The sequence below is a fragment of the Cetorhinus maximus genome, chromosome 7, assembly GCF_964194155.1.
Source record: "Cetorhinus maximus chromosome 7, sCetMax3.hap1.1, whole genome shotgun sequence".
Classification (NCBI taxonomy): Eukaryota; Metazoa; Chordata; class Chondrichthyes; order Lamniformes; family Cetorhinidae; genus Cetorhinus; species Cetorhinus maximus.
Window position 1 is genome coordinate 40,452,380 of NC_135885.1, and position 22,867 is coordinate 40,475,246.

Below are 22,867 nucleotides of genomic sequence, written 5' to 3' on the forward strand. Positions count from 1 at the left end.
AATAAATTATCTCTGGCAATTGCAGTTTTACATGGGCTTCAACTCCAGGAATTTTAAGATTACCATGGAAGCAAATCTGCCGCAGCCACAGATACCATCTATCTTTTACCTTTTATAATTTAATTTTTAATTTGGCCAAGAAAGCAACTGGACACTGTATAACTTGTAATTTTGGATGCTTGTGTATGTCTGTGTGCTGTGAAGGTCGTGCATGGATTTACTTTTTTTAAATACTTTTATATCCGTATCTGGGTGGGTTTTTAACTCATTAAAAACTAACCCCTTTCTTTCCAATCAGCATGTAAATGGTAAAGCACAGACAATGAATAAATACCTCCATCCTTACAAATTCACAAAAAAAACCCTGTTACGGTCAGACTTGGAGTGGTATAATAGTGGGGTAATTTTTATCCTTCCTCACGTGGCCGTAACAAACTTAGAAACTTCCAAATATAAATCACCCGTCCTCTCCTCCCTACTTATCCCCTAGCCAGAATTCACAAAAGGCACTGCTGTTATTCTCCACAACTCCCACGCAGAACATCCCTGCTAAAGCAGCTTAGGTTGAGAGCTAACAACGCAGCACTTAAACTCCTAGCCATCTCCATGAGCTGAGTATCAGCCTGTTAATTTGAAATAACACCCCAGGTGCACAGCAAGTCCATGTAAGATCTCTTTGCTGTGATTTTTTTTGAATGCTTGTGCTGCCACCAGGTGTCATTGTACATTCACAGAGTTAATGTCATTCTCTCCATGCTGGCTACTTTAGCAGCTCATTTAAGGGAACAGTCAGAAATAATTGGGCTATGTATTCAAAGAAGGAACTTACATTTATATAGTGCCTTTCACATACTCATGGTGTCCCGAAATACTTCATAGTCATTGTTGTTTGAAGCACAGTCACTATCAGTTTCAAGGCAAATGGGACAACTCATTTGTGCACTTTACAAGTACTGTAATATATTTTCACCGATTAAAAGCCAGCTAAGTTACCACATTTACATGCCTATTTACATTAACCATTACAAGACTCCTCTCCTGTAACATTGCAATAATGTAGAGTACATATGGTGATTTTACCTCAAGTAGAAGGGGACTAATATAATAATAAGTACTTCTAAGAGAGCTTCCAAGTTTGGTCCAATTGGTAGCACTTCTCCCTTTGAAGGAGAAAGTTCTAGATTCACGCCTCACATTAAGACCATTACACATCGGCTGGCACTTTAGTACAGTACTGACACAATGCTACATTGCTGGGAATGTTGGTGTCCAGAAGTTAAGCTGAGGCTGTCTAACTATTTAGGTGGAGGTGAAAGATGCAATATCACTATTAATGGGAGGGGGCTGGAATTCTACTGGTACCATAGACATTTCTCCTTCAACCAATACCATAACAAATTTGTTCATTTCTTCTGAAGCACATTTTCTTCCCAAAATTCGGAATAGTTAGCTTCAGATTTTATATTATTTCATCCTATATATCTGCACTTATCCTCCCAGCCCTCAATATCATTCATTACCAAATATTAATCAGCTCCTTTCTAAAAAACACTGCATTAACTGTATACCACGCTGCAGAGAAAAAAATATTGCTTCTAATCCTAACCCTAAAGCTAAAATTATATATTCATATCCTTTTCTTTTGTGCTTACAAGTAAATTGGAGAACTAACCCGCATCCGCACTAACCATTCCCTTCACTCTTTTAAACGCCTGGATCACTCCTCTCTCAACTTTCTGTTGTCCAATAAAAACAATTTAATTTTTGTGAGTCTATTTTGTGCGCTACAACTTTATAACAAAGTGCTGAGAGCAAGACTGAGGGAAAGATGAGAGAGGTGCATTGATTACCAATAGCATTTCCCCAGCTTCAAACATTACATGTTCCTATAACATATCAGAGGTTAAAAATCATTTACACCTCAAGTTCACAGTCAGCTTTTAATAATCAAGAGTATGTAGGAAAGGGAAATAAACGTTTACTTTCCTCAATTTATTCTCTTGTTTACATTTGGTATGCATGGATTTATTCTGAAGGCGCAGTTAAATAGCCACTTTTTCATCAATGGAAAGCAGTTTTGAATGAGCATTGGTGCAAGTATGAGAGCTTACCTTGTGAAACTGTTTCAATTGGTTTGAGTTCACAGCAGGCACAGTGTAATTCAGCCCATTGTAAAGTAGCATTTAAACTTTAAATCTGATTTAATTTCAAACATTTTTGCCTGCCAAAACTCTCCCACCATTAAAGATTATCAGCCAGGGATCAGCCTGGAGGCATGTACAGAGTTCCTTCATGGCTAAACACAGAAATGCACAATCAATAGTATATCTTTACACTTGTGGCTGCACCATGCATTTCATGGATATTAGCCTGAGACTGGAGATGTAGTATAATTGCAGCCTGAGACTGGAGATGTAGTATAATTGCAGCCCAAGATTCCTCTTTCAAACAGTGTGTCTATTACAAAGCTACTGAAACCTGTCTCCAAAATCTGACATGTTTTAGAATATTTAGTATAACCTGGACATTCATTTAAAATGTTTGTCTCCAAAAGACTATGTTAGAGTGAGGGAAGGGAATGTTTTCTTTTAAATGTGTTATGACAAAGTGTTAGATGCTGGGGTTGTATACCCTGTAGTAATTCAATTTAATTTCATCACCACTGTGTACAATATTTTCCCACTAAAGTTCAGATCAGCTATTCTGAGTTTGTAAAGGTTTTAAGTAAAAGATGATGAAAGAAATAGAGGACACTTTCCCCCATCAACTGAAAAATCAATAAATTATAGCTTACGATTCGCAGCTTTGCTGTGGTCACTATGAACACTGTCATTCGATTGATTGCTGGAGACTGATGACACACTTGAACTCCTGACAAATCCAAAAGCCATGAGTTTAGCTGCTGGTAATCGAGAGTAACCAGGAGGACGGAGTCCAAAGTGCCCAGGCTTGGGTAGATTTGATCTTTGGACAATTGGGATAGTATTTTTCTTCTGTTCCACTAAAATATAGGGGGGAAAAAAGTAAAATTTTTGAACAATGAACCCACATAACTAATTCATTAAAAAAAGTACCTAACAACATAAAATCCAAACATTGGATATCTCTAGAATGTGACAGCTTGTTGTATTCATGTCAAGTTTGTCACTTTGTTCACAGTTTATTCATTGTTTGAGTACTCACTTGAATAAATAAATGATGATATTATGAAAACGTGACAAATTGAAACAGTTCTATGATTACTTTTTAATGCTAGTAATTACATGCCAACCATTCAATACTAATTGAACACTAATGATTTATGTAACTAGAAATTAAATGGTATTCCCAGGTTTTCACAGAACTCATTCTCAGCCAAGCAAGTAAATAGTCACCATATGCCTCAATATATCTTCATTATGAATACAGACATGTCCCATTCCACACCCATCTCAGATTTCATAAAATCTGGAAAGTGCATTTCATGTCCTAAGGATATCCTAAAACATTTCACAGCCAATGAAATACTTTTGAAATGTAGTCACTGTTGTAATGCAGGAAAATACAGCACGCCAATTTGCACAAAGCAATGTCCCACAAAAAGCTGTAAGATAAATGACCAGGGGTGGATTGACGGATAAATGTTGGCTGGGGCATCCAGAGAATTCCCCTGCTCATCTCCAAATTGTGCCATGGGACCCTTTACATCCACAAAAGAGGGATTTGTTTAATGCTTTATGCAAAAGACACCCCCTGATAGTGAAGCACCCCCACCATACCGCGCAGAAGTGTCAGACTAGATTAAACACGCAAGTTTTTGACATGAACCTTGAATGTAGGCAACTGAGTCTCATTTAATTAAGTTTACTGAGGCTGGATGATGGAAGGGTGCTCAGGACAATACTGGAACAGTCAAGTCTGGAGGTAACAACAACATGGATAAGCATTGCAGCAGCAGATGGTTTGAGGAGCAGAGACTGGTGATATTATGTAGGCAGTATTTATGGTGGAGAGAATATGGAACCAGCAGCTCAGCTCAGGATTAAATCAGACACATAGGTTGTGAATAATTTGGTTCAGCCTCAGAGAGCAGCTAAAGAAGCGAATGGAATCAGTGGCTACAGAACGGAATTTGTAGTTGCGCCATAGACAATGGCCTCACCATAACGTTCCCAATGTTTAATGGGGGAGGAGTTGGGAAAATTTCAGTTCATCCAGGACTTGATGTCCTCTTCCTATACTTGTTGTTGTCGTCTATCCCTCAATTCGAGGATGGTGTCCACTCAGGATCATATGTTGCTGCCATGGGTCCTCATGTGATTGAACAGGCTGATTCTTACCAACAGATCTTTGGGCACATGGGATACACCACTACCAAGCTATCAATGTTCACCAGGGCATATTGCAGAGCATTCTAGCTATGGTCCAAACGTTGGAAGCCCCAGCTGAGTGACTTAATTTTCTGCCTCTCTTACTTGCTTCATAGTAAATTCTTTGCTGAAGGTTACAAACATTGTGTAGCAGAGTCACAAACCAAGTCTGAAACAGGTAACCCAAATCTTCGAGGGGCCAACCATTCAAAAGACTATCACCTCGCGAAATCATGATTACTCCTTGGAAATGGTGCACTGACATAATAAATTTCTTGATAGAGGCACAAACCATTAAGAGATTTATGGAGTAATATAGTTCTCTGTTGATGAATACCACAAAGAATACTGGAATAGCCAGCACCAATGTCACTGATGAAGCCCCTGTACCTGGGGAATGCAATGTCAGTCATAAAACCCTACATGGCTCTCTTGCTGCATGTAATTCTGTAATGTGGTCACCAACATTTCAAAACAGCACATTTATGACCTTCATAATGAGTGGTAAATCACAAACTATCTGATCCTTGCCAGGTCCTCTGAGTAATAGTCTCCTGCGAATGAGCAACTCAACGCCATTGCTATATTTACTGTTGCGTTTGCTCCTCATCTGTAGCTCTAGTCCCAGAACACATTGTAATTCAGCAGGGTTGTTGGGTAAAGCATGGTTAGGTGGATCAAGGAGAGATGAGGGGAACTTGGTGATTGTAGTGGGGCAAGGAGAGTGGCAGTAATCAAAGGGATTGTCCAACCCCGAGGAGGTATCCAATCGTGGGGAGGGTCTAATCTCAGACAGAACCTGATAACAGGGAGTGTGGGGAGAGTCTGATCACAGTGGGTGGGGGTCTGGTTGCAGAAGCAAAGCAGGGTTGCTTGAGAGGATAGGGGCAAGCACTCTTGCTCCTCCTGGCTCAGAAACAATGCTGGAACGTCATTTAGATTATCAACACAGCAGTCCATGTCTCCCTTTAGTTGTTGGGTTTCTCAAGGCCTGGGAATCCCAGCTGGCCAACGCAAAGTTGTAAGAGAGATAAAAGTGAGGCATGCTGCCTGAGTAATAATAATGGTATTTTATTCAAGAAACACATTCGCAGTCTGAAAGCTGAATTGCAGTCAAAAAATTCATATAAGGAATAAATAATCAGGTTAAAAATGTATGGCAAACATATGACAATTATAACAAAAATAGACAAACAAATTCAGCAGGTGACAGGGAAGTGGTGGATAGGATATTAAAGGAAGGGTAATGTTAAATTAAAATTAGAATACATCATGCCAACATTACAGGTATTGAAGTATATATAAATTTCAAGATTTAAGTGGTTCATTGAGGACCCAAACCATGTAAGGAACAGGACAACATCGGTATCTTTCCGTCTTACATCTTTTGGGGCTAAATTTAGTTGAACTTCTGAGTTGCCTTGATTGCTCTGAGATTGGTGGTGGTAATCAGGTGGTGAAATTGGGTGGATTGCATAAGGTATTTTCCAAACTTTGTACAAATATTAACTCTTCTTATTTTCAATAGCTTTGTGACATGAAGGGTCTTGTCGTATGACTGTGGAATTCTCTTCCCCAGGGAGCATTGGAGGCTGGGTCATTTAATATGTTCATGGCTGAGTTGGGTAGATGTTTGATCAGCAAGGGAGTCAAGGGTCATGGAGTACAGACAGGAAAGTGGAGCTGAGGCCACAATCAGATGAGCCATGATCTTATTGAACAATAAAGCAGGTTTGAGGGGTCAAATGACCCACTCTTGCTCCTAATTCTTGAGTTCATGTGTTCTTGTGACTTTTACTGCGGGCCTAAGATCAACATCAGCGCATGCTTCTATACTCTTTCAGACCGAGCGGTTTGCATGTGTGAGGCCAGAGTGCCACACAGGCACAGCATATTCGATGGATGTAGCCTGTGTAGATCAACACAGGTCGTGGACAGGGAGTCTAAAAGAGATGAGGGATCTGAGAATGAACCTCCATTTATTTGTGTTTTTAAGCATACTGTCCACTTGGCCATACCACTTCAAGTCAACTTGTCAGGGTGTAATTGCCTAACTTTATGTCTACCAAAGTCTACTTGCATGGCATTATATCTAGTAGCACTTAGCTGCGTACTGTTTTCCTCACACTATTTAATAAGAGCATTGAGAGTTTCCTAAACCTAACTGAGCACACCCTGGGGCTTAGACTCTGCAACTATCATACCATCCATGTGTTTCCAGTATTTGAGGCCAGATGAAGAAAGAACACAATCATGAGGATTAGGAAACAAATTAGCCCTCGTTGAGCACCCTGAGGCACACCTGCTGTTAACTGAACACTTGCAAACACTTTCAGCTATGGTATCTGACACACTGGGCAGAATTTAATGTTCCCGCAGAATCACAGAAACTTTACAGTGCAGAGGGAGGTCTTTCGGTCCATCGAGTCTGCACTGGCTCTCTGAAAGAGCATTCTACCTAGTCCCACTCCCCTGCCTAATCCCCATAATCCTGCACATTCTCCCTTTTCAGATAGCAATCGAATTCCTTTTTGAATACCTCAATCAAACCTGTCTCCACCACCCTCTCAGAAGTTCATTCCAGAGTCAAACCACCCTCTGGTTGAAAAAACTTTTCCTCACCTCACTTTTACTCCTTTTGCCAATTATTTTGAATCTGTGCCCACTAGTTCTTGATGCTCTTGAGTGGGAACAGTTTCTCACTATTTACCTTGATCTTAAATACCTCTATTAAGTCTTCTCTCAGATTTCTTTCCTCCAAGGAGGACAGTCCCAACCTTTCCAATCTATCCTCATAGCTAAAGTTCTTTATCCCTGTAATCATTCCTGTGAATCTCCTCTGTACTATCTCCAATGCCTTCAAATCCTTCCTCAAGTATGGAGCCCAAAACTGGACACACTACTGCAGATTAGGCCTGACTGGTGTCTAATGCAAGTTCAACACGACCTCCTTACTTTTGTGCTCAATTCCCCTATTAACAAAGCCTAAGATACTATATGCTTTATTATCTACTCTCTCAACATGTCCTGCCATTCTGTGATTCTCTGATCTGACACATTAGGCAGAATTTAATGTTCCCAACGTGGGAAACGCACATCATTAACATAGGGGAGGCCTGACCAAATTAAGTGCCTCTCAAGCAGTAAAAATTCCACCCACTGAGAGCTGCTAGCCAATCAGAGGACAGCAGCTCTCCATTGTCGGCAGCACCACCAGGAGCAGTGGCTGCTGCCAGTAGTGCTGCTGCCAGTAGTGCTGCTGCCAGTAGTGCTGCTGCCAGTAGTGCTGCTGCCAGTAGTGCTGCAGGGACTTCACCAGGGATTGTTGCTGAATCCCTGGACTCAGCTGAGTGAGGGTGGGATGGGAATCACAGGGAGGGGTTTGTGGTGGGGGGGGGGATGCGGAGGCAAGGGCAGGGTGTGGCTTTCAGTGGCCTCCCCCTTCCCGATGACAGAGTGCCTGACAACAAGGAACCCCCAGTAGGGCGCAGGCAAATCCGACAAAGGAAGGCCGTGTGACTCCCATTTAATCTCTGAGTCACCACTAAATTGCGGTGGGCTCAAGGATAATTGATGTCAATTGGCTCATTAATGAACCTAATTGACATCCTGCCGCTGGCAGGTGGGTTTCCTGCATGGGGCCTTCCTGCCTCCGACTTAATTGCAGGAGGTTTTCCCACCCTGGGAGACTGATGCATGGGCTCTCCCGCGATTGGATCCAACCGCCATGTTTCCCACCATGACAGGCTCGATTAAATTCTGCCCACTTGCTGTAGTCAGTGAGGAAGTCAGCAATCCATTGGACTGAATCTCACATACATTTAACTTCATCAACTCCTTAATCACAACTGTATGATCAACCATGTCAAGCACCTTTGTAAAATCTGTTGTAATAATGGTTGAGGCCGTCCCCAGTTTATCAGTATTTTTACACAGAACATTCACAATATCAACCAGGCAGTGATTGTCGATCTTCCAGCCTGGCTACCAAACTGATGACAATCAAGTGGTGGATATTAAAATATTTTAATGATCGACTCCTTCCCTAGATTAAAACTGGAAGTGGGCGTTTTTGAGGTGGATTGCGTTCGAGTTTGAGATTTTTGAATTTTAAAATCCCACCTGACCAAAACCTACACAACTTTTTTTGCAGGGAAGGTTACAGTTACCCAGAATAAGTATCAGAGTTAACACACCTGCTGTGCTCACTGCACTTGTGAAATAATACAGAGATGGGGATAGGTTCCAGGGAAGGGCAGCAAATATAGTTAGAGATTTAGAATGAGTTCTCAACAGGAAAGAATCTGGATTTTTCTGGGGGGAGGCAATCCATGTTTTAAAATAATGAGGGAAGTCAATAAGATAGATTTCAAGGGGTATTCTCTACAAAACCCGAAGTTCTACATAATGCGCATGTGCAGCTCTTTCAGCTCAGCTATTAAATGTTGGTATTGGCCACTAACAAAAAAACAGCCAAGAAAAACAGTTCAGGATGAGGCCAACAATGAGCCAAGGACTTGCCTTTCGAATGAAATGGAATTGAGCAATTAGAGGGTGCAATTATAAGCCAAGAAATCGTAAACAAAACCCTATCTAAGGAATTACTTATCTATTTCTAGATTAGTAAATTGACTGCCATCTGGTGAAGGAAATAAGAATTCAAATCAACGATAAATATAGCAACCATGAAAATCGGCTCATGTGGACTGAATTCTCTGGTCAGCGAGCGGGGATGGGGCCCGCTTGCCGACATGTAAAATGACTTGCAGTGACGTCAGGTGGGTGTCCCAACGTCATTTAGATCTTCAGTTCGGCGGGTGCACAGCCGAGTCAGCCATGCGCCCGCCAAACTGACAAAGGCTGATTAAGGCCATTTAAAAACTAATTAACTCAATTAAACGAGCTGCCCATCCTTAAGGTTGGCGGGCAAGCCAAGAGCTTAATCGGTCTTTGTATTTTTCATGAAACCTCATCCACGGGCGGGCATGTTTCATGAAGTGTTTTAAAAAGTAACAAAAATTTTTACATTAACTCTTTGACATGTCCCAGCTCATGTGACAGTGTCACATGAGGGGACATGTTTTAAAAGTTTTTTCTCTTCTTCATTTAAATTTATACCTGTCAAACTAATCTGCCTGAGGCACAGAGGTGCCTCAAGGAGATTCCTGCACACTTCTGCACTCATGCGCGAAACAGCACAGGAAACGACTCAGGGAATCCCCCTCCTGCCCACACAGTGAGCACTCAGCGCTTCCGGGTGAGCGTCACGCTGGGCGGGCCTTAATTGGGGTCTGCCTCTGCACAACCCCCCCAAGGGGGGGGGGGAATTTTTCCCATGATTTCACAAGGCTGGAATTGCAATTAAGAGGTTGAAGTAGGAAAAAAGTGATAAAATTGGGCAGACTAGCTGGCTGCTTCTCTGAGCAAAAATTCAGAAAAAACTGAAGTTGAAAAGGCAGCTATATTTTTCCTTTAATGGATGCCAGGTACTGATGACAGATTACAGCAGAAAACAATCTGCAGCAAGAAACAGACCTAGTCATCAAAGAGTTTGCCATGCAACCTCTCATCCTGAAGTGACCTACTGCTAAGATCAAGGGTTCCACACAAGACTTAAGGGCTGGTGTGCAGAATTTTTGGCTCTCCATCCTAGTCGAACCAGATAACATTGTAGTATAAAAGGTTAATGTGAAATATGTAAATGTATTGTCTACATCATCAGTGATGTAAGATCACATGACAACAGAGCATGGAGCGAAATAGTTCAATGTAGAGCCTTGTGCTGAGTCTGTATTGTACATAGTTAGTATAATGTTCAATAAAAAAAAATTGTGCATCAACAGCCTTGCCTCCAGCAATATCTGTAAACTACCCCATCTAAGACCCACAACAACAATAACAGATGGTAGCAGCGGAAAACACAAAGGAAGAAGCAAATAGTGAAGCGCCCAGCGACTTGAAGAAGCATCAAGAGAAATAGCTGCAGGACAAGGACAGAGCAGGAAAATCTTCAATGAAACTCCAGAAGGGAAGCCATGGAGAAAATTCCATCTTTACCAAAGTGCTTCGATCACATGGCAACAGCTCAAACATGGACAAGGAGAAGGAAACCTCCTGCTGATTGCCACGTACCGCACCCCTCTACCACCCTTAGCTGATGAATCAGTACTCGTCCATGTTGAACACCACTTCGAGGAAGCACTGAGGGTGGCAACATGCAGAATGTACTTTGGGTGGGGGGACTTCAATGCCCATCACCAAGAGTGGCTTGGTAGCACCAGTACAGACCTAAAGGACATAGCTGCTAGACTGGGTCTTTGCCAGGTGGTGAGGGAACCAACAAAAGGAAGAAACATACTTGTTCTCATCTTCACCAACCTGCCTGCCGCAGGTACATGACAGTATCGGTAGGAGTGACCACCGAATAGTCCTTCACATTGAGGATACCCTCCATTCTGTTGTGTGGCACTACCATCATGCTAAATGGGATAGATTTTGAACAGGTCTAGCAGCTCAAGACTGGGCAACCATGAGGCACTGTGGGCCACCTGCAGCAGAATTGTACTAAACCACAATCTGAAACCTCATGGCCCGGCATACCCCCACTCTACCATTACCACCAAGCCAGGGGATCAACCCTGGTTCAATGAAGAGCGCAGGATGGCATGCAAGGAGCAGGATCAGGCATACCTAAAAATATGGTGTCAACCTGGTAAATCTACAACACAGGACTACTTGCGTGCCCATGGAGAGCTTGTATCCTATGCAACCTCCAAGAGAGATGAGAACAAGATCAAGGAGATTGGTGAAACCACAACAATACTTATCTCTGTGAACCAGAGATGAAGGCAGAGACTTCAGGGGGAGATGTGGAATATATAAATAGTATTTATGGGAGTCAGAAATTTTGGCAGAGGGTAGGGAGGGGAAAAGTAGCATAAAGGGTTAATGTTAAATATGTAAACGTATTGTCTACATCATCAGTGATGTAAGATTACATAACAACAGAGCATGGAAAGAGATGGTTTTATGTAGGGCTCCGTGCTAAATTTTTATTGTGCATAATTAGAATAATGTTCAATAAAAAAGGTGGTGTTTACCAACAGCCTTGCTTCCAGCAGTATCTGTGAACTACGCCATCTAAGACCCACAATGACGAACAGACTTACGCCAACACCTTACATTGCATTTTTAGTTTCAGCTCAATTAAAATGAATCTACATTAAAAAGATTGGTCTTACAGGCTAAAAACCCCAGTTGCATGAGATACATATCCTGTTATGGCAGAGTGATGCTGTGGGGCCTGCTCATGGATTTCATTTGAACACCCCTCCTGTGCAGCTTTGAGACTTACACATAATGAAGCGGCCCCTGCTTTTCAAAGCCTGCTGCTCAAAATTAAAGGGGCAAACAGTAAAGGGTTAAAAACGATTGACCCTTTGTAAAGATTCCAAAAAAAGCTGGAAAAGCCTTGCAAGGGTTGTATGACATGAAATAAATGATGTTAAGCTCACAAGTTGGGACTATGCAACATGGAAGCACATATGGTAAATACTTTGATTGCCCATGAAGCTGCATGAAGTGGAGGTGAGAAGGATGCCCCATTTGACATGTCAAAGAATGAAGTGCATCATGATGGCAATCAGACCAATCAGGGTGAACACTGTCTACTGTACCTGTAGCTGGAGCAAATGTGGGAGAAGATGGCACACTTCAATGAACCTAGCAAAGTCAGGCTGCTCAAGGTATCATATAACCAGATAAATGGCCCAGAACTCCACAAAGTGTTGCCTGTCAATCTCATGCATATTTACTGCTTGGCCATACCACACAGCCTTATAGCTGCTCCATTGCCACTATTCATACTCTTATTCCAGCAGGGCACACAGACAAGTTGCAACATACAGTCTGCAGCCTTAATACACTAGTATCTTACAAAGGCTTCACACATTGCTGACATCCAATGTTTGCTTCAGGTTGGGCACAGCAGTGAGTGACCCTGCTACTTTAAGAATACGACAGAAAAGTTTTTAGAATAATTGAACAAAATTTGAGGGATGTGAACTTATGATAGATATTAATTTTTGAAACTGAGCAAATAATTTACTGTCTTTTTGACTGAGTAGTCTCCTTGTTCCTATTTTCTCTGTAAACCTTGGGCCATTATTGAGTATAGCTCACAAATTAGTCACAGGCACCACAGTTCACAAAAGTGGAACAGAACTTAGCACGGGATGGCAATCAGGCCTGAAAGAAATTGCCTAAAATTATATGCTCCTGTCTCTGGAGTGGGACCTGAACCAACAAATTTTTGACTCACAGGCAAGAAGGCTTCTATTGAGCAAATGCTGACAGCTAATTTATCAAAAACCTGACAGTTCTTTGCTAGTTGCACTAGTGACATCTAATGGAAAAACGTCAATATTTGTTTTATTATATAAATTACATTCTTTGATGCAAATGAGTGCTATAAAGACGGAAAGCAAACAAACAGTGATTGGTCTCTGAAGGAGAGTCATACGGACTTAAACGTTAACTCTGGAATCGTCCCAGATTTGCACTAAGTGCGGTAGCAGGCCGGCAAAATGACGTTTTACCCACTGGCCGCAATGGCGGGTTTTCATGCCGTATCATCCCAAACCCACTGCATTACTCATGCATTCCTGGGAAACACACCGTTTCCATGGCAGGCAGGCTCTCATTTGCCCATCATGCCATCACCTCGCTGCTTCATCAAGCCAAGCGCAATATTTAAAGGGCATCCGCGCGCATACATCTCAGTGCTTCCAGCCCATGACTACTTCAGGGAAGATGTCCATGAAAGAAAAAAAGACAGCAGCCCCCAGGTTTAGTGATGCGTCACTTGAATGCCTTTTGGACACCCTGGAGGCCTGCTGCAATGTCACCTACCCCCACTCTGGCCGCAGGATGGGCAATGACATGACCAGCCAGGCTTGGGAGGCGGTGGCAGGGCTGATCAGTGCCAATGTTGCACAAAAAAGGCTGGCCATCCCATGCAGATAGAGGATGAAGGATCTCATCGGTACAGCCAGGGCATGGCAACTATCTCATCACGCTAAACTCACACACTGAAGCCCATCACACATGCACTGGCATCTCACTCACAGCCAGCTCAAGGGACATCACCACCCATTCTCACACACATAGTCTCACATGTCCATCTGGCCTCATCTCCTCTGGAGACTGCCCCCTCAGCCCTCGCTGAGGCCACTTGAACAGGTCAACATGTGCCCCCACACACATGCTTGGAGTTGAGGCCGAAATGAGATCAGCCATGATCGTAATGAATGGCGGGGCAGGCTCGAGGGGCTGAATTGCCTACTCCTGCTCCTAGTTCTTATGTTCTTATACCTTCCTTCCCCAGTACAGCTCTCGTCCTGCAGCCTCTTCCCTTGCCTGAGGCCACTTTTCCCCCTTCCCCAAGCAAGACCTTGCCCTGCTGCCATTGAAAAGCCACACACATATGGCTGATCTGGTAGGTAGAGACCCACGTGTGAGCCCCCCTAAAAGTGATGTGACACTGTCTGTGAAGCCTGGCGTTGATGACTGTGAGTGCTGACCGAAGCAAGGTAGGCAAACAAACCTTGAAGTCCTGAGTGAAGTGCGGCCCGCCAGGTGCACGTCGCTTATATGCTGTTGTGAAATACGTCGGCGTTTTTTCCCGCTGACGTAGGTGGACAATCTAGCGAGGGGGACATTCCAGCGGGCAGGTCTAATAACGATATGCTGATGTATTATCAATGAGGTTCCTGACATCCGATGGCGGAGAACACGGCCCGCCATCGGTGGGCTGAGTGGACGATTGCGAACTGGTTTCACACCGTCATGAAGCCGATCGCGCCATATTGTCCGCTCATGCTACTGAACACATCCGACGCCAGTGGGCACAGAAAATCCTGGCCTCTGTTTCTCTCTCCACAGATGGTGCCAGACCTGCTGAGTTTTTCCCCCATTTTCTGTTTTTATTTCAGATTTCCAGCACCTGCAGTATTTTGCTTTTAAACAGTAATTGGACAATGCTGCTCTGTCTCACCAATCACTAAACGATATAAAAACAAAAAACTACTGCGGATGCTGGAAATCCAAAACAAAAACAGAATTACCTGGAAAAACTCAGCAGGCCTGGCAGCATCGGCGGAGAAGAGTTGACGTTTCGAGTCCTCATGACCCTTCAACAGAACTCCCGTTTTTATTGTGAAAGAAAACATTAATCAAATGCTTCATAAGAATAGACACTTAGGGCCATATTTTCTCTATACAGGTGATAGTCAAGTAAAAGGCTATGTTTGAAATTAAAAGAATATATTATGTAGTTTTATAAAGAATTGACTATTTTCTAGTCATTTAGCATCCTGTTTATGTTGATGATGGCAGCAAAAACTGAGATCAAAGTCATTTTCTTTAAATAGAATTCTCATAATGCAGAACCTACTTAAGTGTCCCACAGAGATCAAGCGTTCGAAATATCAGCTTTAGTTTTGGCATGTGCAAGTGTATCATATCAACGTTCCAATCTATTTATAAATGATGTATCATCTATAATTTCAATGCTTTAGAGTGTTTTTAAACAAGACACAGTCCACTGAGTAATATGATGAGTTGCATGAACTCTGCATGTTATACTTTGGTAGTACGTTTTTTACTCAAAGCAAATCATACTGGTTCTTCACACATTGATTTGTAGTATGAAGAAATCAGCCACTGCTTGTAAGCATTACATTGACAGTACTGTAGAAGGTCATACAAAATGTGCAGGGCTTCATTTTAAAGACTGATGTCAAAACACAGTGTAGAGCCTTGATGGTGGCTTTCTGTGTGACTTTTCTAATCACTTCAATGGTAAAGAAAGTGGCCTTTCAACTGACCCAGCTTATCTCCATGTAGAGATGCTTTTGAACACTCAAATGCACAGCTTTCCCATAAAAATATGATGTTTGTAAGATTGTTATGTTTTCGGACTGTCTCTTTAACACAGAGTAAAATGGAGCAATGAAGGGGGTCATGTGACCAGTTTTAAATTCTGCCCGACAACAAACTTGGGTGGCTTGGTTGTTAAAAGGGGACGCAGGTTGTCTTACTGAGAAGAAGGTGTGAGATATTCACACCTGTAAACACTGACCAAAGCAGCTGTGCTGACGGTGGATAGACTGTTAGTCTCCACGTCTCACAGTGTTAGGAATGTCAGGTTATGTAAATGGTTATATTTTTAAACTGTATATTTAATTCTAAGATAAAATGGAGTTTGGGGTCTAGAGATTAGCTAATTGACATTTCTACCTGGATACAAAGCCCATGTGATTCAAGTTGCCATGGAGATGGGCTTTGAGAAGGCAAAAGTCTATAGCAAGCCATTGTTGTATTCGCTTACAGGTTTCTTAAGATATCTCTGAACCTCACAGAAAGGTGAGTCCACCAGAATCTATGAGAGAGAGAGAGGGGTACAGAAACTGAGACAGAGAGAGCAGAGAGGTTGAAGCAGCCAGTCTCATGTATTCACACGCAGCATGTGGGTGGAAGCCTGTGTTCAGATTGCAAAGACTAAGTTCATGAGGATTTAAACAAGGCTGGAGGAATCTCCAGGGTAGACCTCACCATGAAAGTTAGTTCTGGGATTAGAAGTTTTCTGGCTGGAAAAGAAAAAGGAAGCAAACAATTGGGAGCTAAAAGTAACTTTGGACCAGCTCTTGGAGAATGAAAGGTCCACTTAACGGACAGAATAAAGTATAACCTTGGAGGAGGATTTTCGGCCATTTTAAAAGTTAAATGTGGAAACTCTTCTGTAGTTTAAAGTATAAGGTGCTTACAAAAATAGTGTTCAGTCGACGGTGCTTTTAATGTGTTTGTTATGGTAAAAGTCTTAAAGCTTGTAATCTTGTCATGTGATCATTTCAGTAAGCCACTGGAAGTTCAAATTTATTTTGAAAAGTTATCACTTTCTACAGGGATTGTAACACAAGAGTCCAAAATTTGGGGGACATAAGTGTGGCTTGACAGGACTTCAACCCACAATTTTGCTAGGCAATATTCAGATGATAGGCCTGCATTTGTAGAAGTGCACCAGCCCCAGGATGCTGTCAGACAAATGGACCATACCTTGCCGCTCTGAAAGATGAAGCCAGAGGCCCTTGTCAAGGTGACGACAAGGTCCCAAAGATGTCAGAACCTCCACTGAGGTCAGAAGAGGCAGCCTAGAAACATGTAACACTTCTGGAATTAACCACCATGGTGGAAAAAATTGTTTATATAGTGCCACTTCAAGTAGCACTACACAGACTGTATCGGTCCCTTGGAGGCGAGCAGAGCTTCTGGTTGCTATCTGCATGGAGCGAATGGGTTTTTTCAATTATGAACACCGCATGGGGCATGCAGGAAGTGGTCCTTAATGCTGCCTGTTCCTGGGGAATCGATACAAGTCTGCGTAGCTCTGCTCAAACCACCTCCCCCTCCCCATCCCAGAGGGGTTCATCACTTTCCCTCTCAACAGACATGGAATTTACTTGGCCTAACAGGAGGAATTTGGGTGGAATTCCTCGTTAGCCTAGGGATACGCAGACATGCCTCCAAACTGCTGAAACTCTCATCCTTGCATTTTTTGTTACACTAGACTCGACTATTCAAATATGCTCCTGGCTGGGCTCTCATCATGCACCCTCTGTGAACTTGAGCTCATTCAAAACTCTACTGCCCGTATTCTAACTCACACCAAACTCCATTTGTCCATCACCCCTGTGCTCACTGACCTACATTGGCTTCCAGTCCAGCAGTGACTCAATTTTAAAATTCTCATCCTTGTTTTCAAATTCCTTGGTGCCTTTGTCCCTCCTTGCCTCTGTAATCTCCTCCAGTCCAAATAGCCCTCTGAGATCCCTGCATTCCTCCAATTCCAACCTCTTTCGCATCCCTGATTTCAATCACTCCACCATTGGTGGCTGCGCCCGGGCCCTAAGGTCTGGAATTCCCTCCCTAAACCTCTCCACCTCACTTTCCTCCATTAAGATGCTTCTTAAAACTTAACTCCTTGACCAAGCTTTTGGTCCCAGAACTTCTGTGGTTCAGGCCGGAATTTTCCTGCCTGTTTGGCGTTGGTGTCATGGTGGGTGGGGGGTAAACGATATGGCTATAAGGCCAAAAATCAGTTTCACGCTGTCGTGAAACCAGTTTGTGACCGTCCATTCCAGCAGTCAATGGTGGGCTGCATTTCCCACCACACGTCGGGAACCTAATTTCAATACTTTAGCTTCTCATTATAAGCCCTGCTCGTCGGAATTATCCCTCCACACTGGATCATCCAGACACACACCGCGTATTTCACAACTGTAAATAAGCAACGTGCACCTGGTGAGCTGCACTTCGCTCGGGACTTCGAGGTTTGTTTGCCCACCTTGCTTCGGGTAGCACTCGCGGTCATCAGTGCCAGGCTTTACAGGCAGCACCACATCACTTTTAGGAGGGCTCATGGGCAGGTCTCTACCTACCAGACCAGTGGTAAGGCTTTTCAATGGCTACAGGGCTAGAGCTTGCTTGGGAAAGAGGGAGAAGTGACCTCTGGCAAGGGAAGAGGCTGCAAGGCGAGGGCTGTACTGGGGTAGTGGGGTATCCTACAGTGTGTGTGTGCCGGCACATGTTGATCTGTGCCAGTGGCCTCAATATGGTGAGGGTTGAGGAGGCAGTCTCCAGAGGAGATTAGGCCAGATGGAGATGTGAGGGTGTGTGTGAGAGAATGAGGGGTGACGTCCCTTAAGTTGGCAGTAAGATGCCAGTAAACGTGTGATGGCCTTTTGAATATGTGACTTCAGAGTGATGATGGTTGCCTTACCCTGGCGGCATGGATGAGATCATTCATCCGTTTTCTGCACTGGATGGCCAACCACTTGTGTGCAGCGTTGGCACTGACCATCTCTGCCACCACCTCCTAAGCCGGAGTCCATAGTGGTGAAACTGATGGGACTCCTGCGACCAGAGCGGGGTTAGAGGACATCGTGGCAGGCCTCCACAGCATCCAGAAGGTGTTCCATGGATACGTCACTAAATCAGGGGGCTGCACTCTTCATTGTTTTGGGGTCATGTCTTCACTGGAACAGTCCTGGGTTGCAAGCATTGAGAAGTGTGCAAGCAGCTGCAGTTTAAATATGGCACCCTGTGTGAGGAAGCGGTGAGGTAACAGCATGGCAGGTAAATCAGAGGCTGCCAGCGAGACGGAGTGTTTCCTGTAGCTGCACAGTTCATGAGGCGGGAATGGGATGATACGGTGCGAAAACCCGCCATTGTGGCCAGCGGGTAAAATGACTTTTTTTCCCACCCACTACTGCACTTAGTACAAATCTGGGACAATTCTGCCCTCAGTGTCAAATTTTGTTTGATAACCTGTGAATCTACATTAGGGGTGCTATTCAAATACAAGTTGTGTTATTGTCTAATCATCTGGGTAGTGGGCAGAAGATGCATGTGCCCCTCTTGCAGATTGAAATTTTAGAAACATATAAATTTGTGGAAATCCTGTAATTTCAGGTTTCACCTCAAATTGCAGTTGTCTGCTGATATCATGTCACTTTCTGGCCTGTTCAGCCCCAAAATTTCAGGCCTGAAGTATTTAACACTGGGTGTGGGGCATGCTGCATGGGTTTGTTCATGTGGTCACTGGAACGACATGAAATTGCTGCCAGGACCTTATTATAATAATTTAGAACCTAAATATCCTGCTGTAGTTATCACTGCCTACGCTATTGATTTGCTGCATGCCTGTTTGAGGGAGGGAATGAGAAAGTGGCCCTTTAAATAATTGACTTAAGATTGTATCTTGCAGGTGCATATCATGTCCATGTGCAGCTTGGAGATGCAAAACCCAGAGGAAAAAATGTAATTAGGCAATCAACGTGAAATCGGAGACTCCATCCAGCTAAATTTTCTTTCAGTAATAAAATCAGAAAACGCTAAAAATGCTCAACAGGTGTGGAGAGAGAAACAGAGTTAACATTTTGGGTCGATGATCTCTCAGCAGAATGCAGGGGATTTCTTTCAGGCTTTCTGCATATAATTCCTCCACCCACTTAGAACCTGTTTTTACGTTACTAACTTAAACCTTCACATTGAAGGATCCTTAAAGGGGTACTCAGCAACTTTTCCTTTAATATTATATCATTGTTCAGATATTACGGGGACAAATTATTTGCTGCAAAATGCCTTTGTCGATTTTTTAGGAAAAGCAGCTGCAATGCAAACAGCAACCGTTGTTGTTAAATTCCCTTACCCCTGACGCAATGTACAACTTCCTACACCCTTTATTGAGGAAGCACCGAATGCAAGCGGGATAGTCCAACCTGGGCACTTCCAGATCTTGTAAAAGTGCTGACCATAACAGACCGAATTCACTGAAGTTCAAATTGGGCCTGCGCGAACTGTGGACTGCCCAACTTACGCTGACACGATTGGGGAACAGGAGAAGAAGCCGCATGAATATCCTAAACTTCTTAACAGAGGGAAGCTAGAGGTGCAGACATTTAAGACTTTAAAACTGGAAATACAGGTAGAAAAAGCCATTAAGAAGTTGCGAAAATGGTTTTATACATGGCATATTGGACGTAAAAACAAAGAAGAGAAGTTGATTTTTTACAAGATACTAGTTGGGACAAAAACAAAAAACGCTGGAAAAAAACTTTCAGATTTCTAGCATCCGCAGTATTTTGCCTTTATCCTAGTTGGGCCAAAGTTGGAATATTATGCGTAGTTCTGGACACCCCTTGTTTTGAAAGATATTACAGCCATGGGAAGCATATGGTGAAGATTCACTAGAATGACCAAGAAAGGTACAAAAAATTTAAATTTTTCACCGAGCAAAGGAAGTTAAATGACAATCTATTATTATTCACATCAAATCTTTTGTGACAACATGTTTAGTATGGACACAATTAAAATATGAGTGACAAAAAATTTACTTACGATGTATACATTCAGGGAAGGCTGAAAGCATTGCAGCATTACAGTTATAATTTGTTCATAAAGAGGTTCTCCAAAGCAAAAAAAGCAAAGCAAACTAGCAGCAAGTCTATAGCATTACCTACTGTAAACCCTGGTGTTGCTTTCAAGGTCAACAGGCCTGTTAAACCCAAATCCCAACAATAATGTATTCAAAGACCTCAGTGATCCCCACAGATTCACTTTGGGTCTTATTTATATTACACTTTCAACTGTACTGTCAAAAAAATTACACAGACACTTCAGAATGTTAATTGGCCTGCACATGAAAGGATATCTTAAATTGAGCTCAAAGGGAGAAAAGATCAAGTGCAAGCCACTCACTTACTTAAAGCCATGATGAAATTTTACTTGCCACTCATTGCAGCTTTTTTGATTATTTGACAATTCTTCAATGCTCTTCAAGTTCAATAAAAATTTCAATTACTGCCCTCACTTATATCGCTAGAATCCGTCCCTGTTCCCATGTCCACGTTTATTCAGAATTTCCAAGATACAGAATTGTAGGTCATTATTTCATTCTGAGTTCATTGTTTCTCCATCAATAATGATAATACACTGAATATTAACTCAAAAATTAACAAGGGTTATGGGATTACTAACACCAAGATATAAGCTAGACACATAAGCAAAAATTCATGTGCAGCATTTTACAGTATCTACAAAATTAGAAACTCACTAGATGGGCACAAATTTTCAGTGAAACACCATCTCCCCACCAGCTGACACTATTACACCCTGGAACAGTGTAATTAAACTTATTTTTATAAGCTTCCTATCACACAAAGTAGATCTACAGGAGCAAAAAACATCTGGAGAATATGAACATCGATTATTTCAGCTTGTTTCAGTAGGTGAAACTCTTGCTTCTGAGGTAAATATTTGTGGGTTCAAGTTTCACTGCAAGGACCTTAGCATCTAATCTCAGCTGACACAGTCGAACCACTTGAGTGAGTACTGCAATGTTGGCGGTGCATACTATTTGGTACAAACTGGGACATGGGCAGTATTTAATGTATGGGGTCTCACCCACTGGCTGGAGAGCCAGTGAGAGCCCCAGGATGCCTCCTTTCAGGAAGGCTGCCAAGTTAAGTGCCTCTCAGGAAATCCCAGAGAGCGGCCAGCAAATCTGCATTGCTCGGCAGCACCATCGGGGAGGCGGTGACTGCTGCCAGTGATGTACCCCACCCAGGGCCCAGGATCAACAAGGAACCCAGACCACAGGGCAGGGTTGTGGGGAAGGGGAGGAGGGTGTTCAGCAGCAAGGGCAGGAGCACGGCTCCAGCAGCAGCCCCTTCTCCATGCTTTGTCCCTTGATCAGGCACTGAGTGCCTTTGAACAAGGGACTGCAGGGTTGCTCTTTGGGCTCCCCACATAGTGACTGCCCTGCCCACCAGTGGGTGAATACCAGTATTGATGAGATGAGGCCCTTAAGTGGGCATTAATTGACTTAACTGGGGCAGAGATGGGAAGGCAGCAGGGTCCCCACTCACCACCCTCCCATCCAATTAAATGTCTGTCCCACCACCAAACTTGCCTCAGGGAGAGCATTAAATTCCACTCAGTGACTGGTAAAGAGGATAAGAACAATGGCAAGGTAGCAGAGTTTGTGGCAGATGCTGAAACAATAGTTTTGGCCTTCCAATGTTGATCTTGAAGATGTCATGACTCATTAGGATTGAATGTCAGCCAAGCTCACTAATAGTATGGAAGCAGTTGAGGAGTTGAGAGAGGTGGTGGAGATAAAGAGCTGGGTGTCATTAGTTAACATCTAGAAGTTGGCACTGTACCTGTGGATGGTGTCACTACAGCATTAGAATTTTGGTGAAGATAAAGAGGCAGCCAGGCATAGTTCCTAGAGGGTTTGCAAAGGTGACACTGTGGAGGAGTGAAGAGAAGCCAATTCTGGAGGTGCACTTGCTAGACTTTTGAGGGTCAACCCACAGAGCTGGGAAACGAGTGATACTGAAGCAATATGCTGTTGCCAATTGTACTAATTCAGCAGAGAAGTCAAAAAGAACAGGAAGGGATGATGCAGCATGGTCACAATCTCAAAGATGTTGTAATTATGAATTTGCTTTTAATAATAAATTGAACACATGGTAAAGCATGAACTGGTAGGTTTTCTTTATCTCCAGTTCCTAGTGGAATCTGCAAGCATCTTTTTTAAAGTATTCAATCCCCTCCAGGATCAATTATCTGTTTCTGCCAAAATGTGGGTCTTTCAAAAAGCTTCATCATTAATAATGTCATCTCCCAGCTGCCCTGAACAGCCAAGTATCTCAAAAATGTGAACAAGTTAAGGAAGCCGTTTCATGCCGCTACTACACAGTGGCTATGCGAATGATATTTTCCACTAACAGGATGCTGCTGCCAATCCAAAAAGGTGTTCTGTCTACCACATAATTCAGTAGCATCATGTATGAATTTTAATGTTGGTGTGATGCCAGGTACGCAAGTAGTGCGCCCCAGTCATTGGCTCATCAAATCAAACAGCATGTTCCTTTGGTTGTTCATAATAAGCA

General features: G+C 43.0%; 1 protein-coding gene across 1 annotated transcript in view; it reads right to left on the reverse strand.

Annotated features, from left to right (window-relative positions):
- LOC144682737 (microtubule-associated tumor suppressor candidate 2-like) overlaps positions 1-22,867 on the reverse strand; it is a 563,465-nt gene that overhangs the window by 268,645 nt on the left and 271,953 nt on the right. Inside the window, exon 6 of the mRNA XM_078545375.1 lies at positions 2,795-3,001. Within this exon, the coding sequence (XP_078401501.1) occupies positions 2,795-3,001 (207 nt within the window). The remainder of the gene's footprint in view (positions 1-2,794; positions 3,002-22,867) is intronic.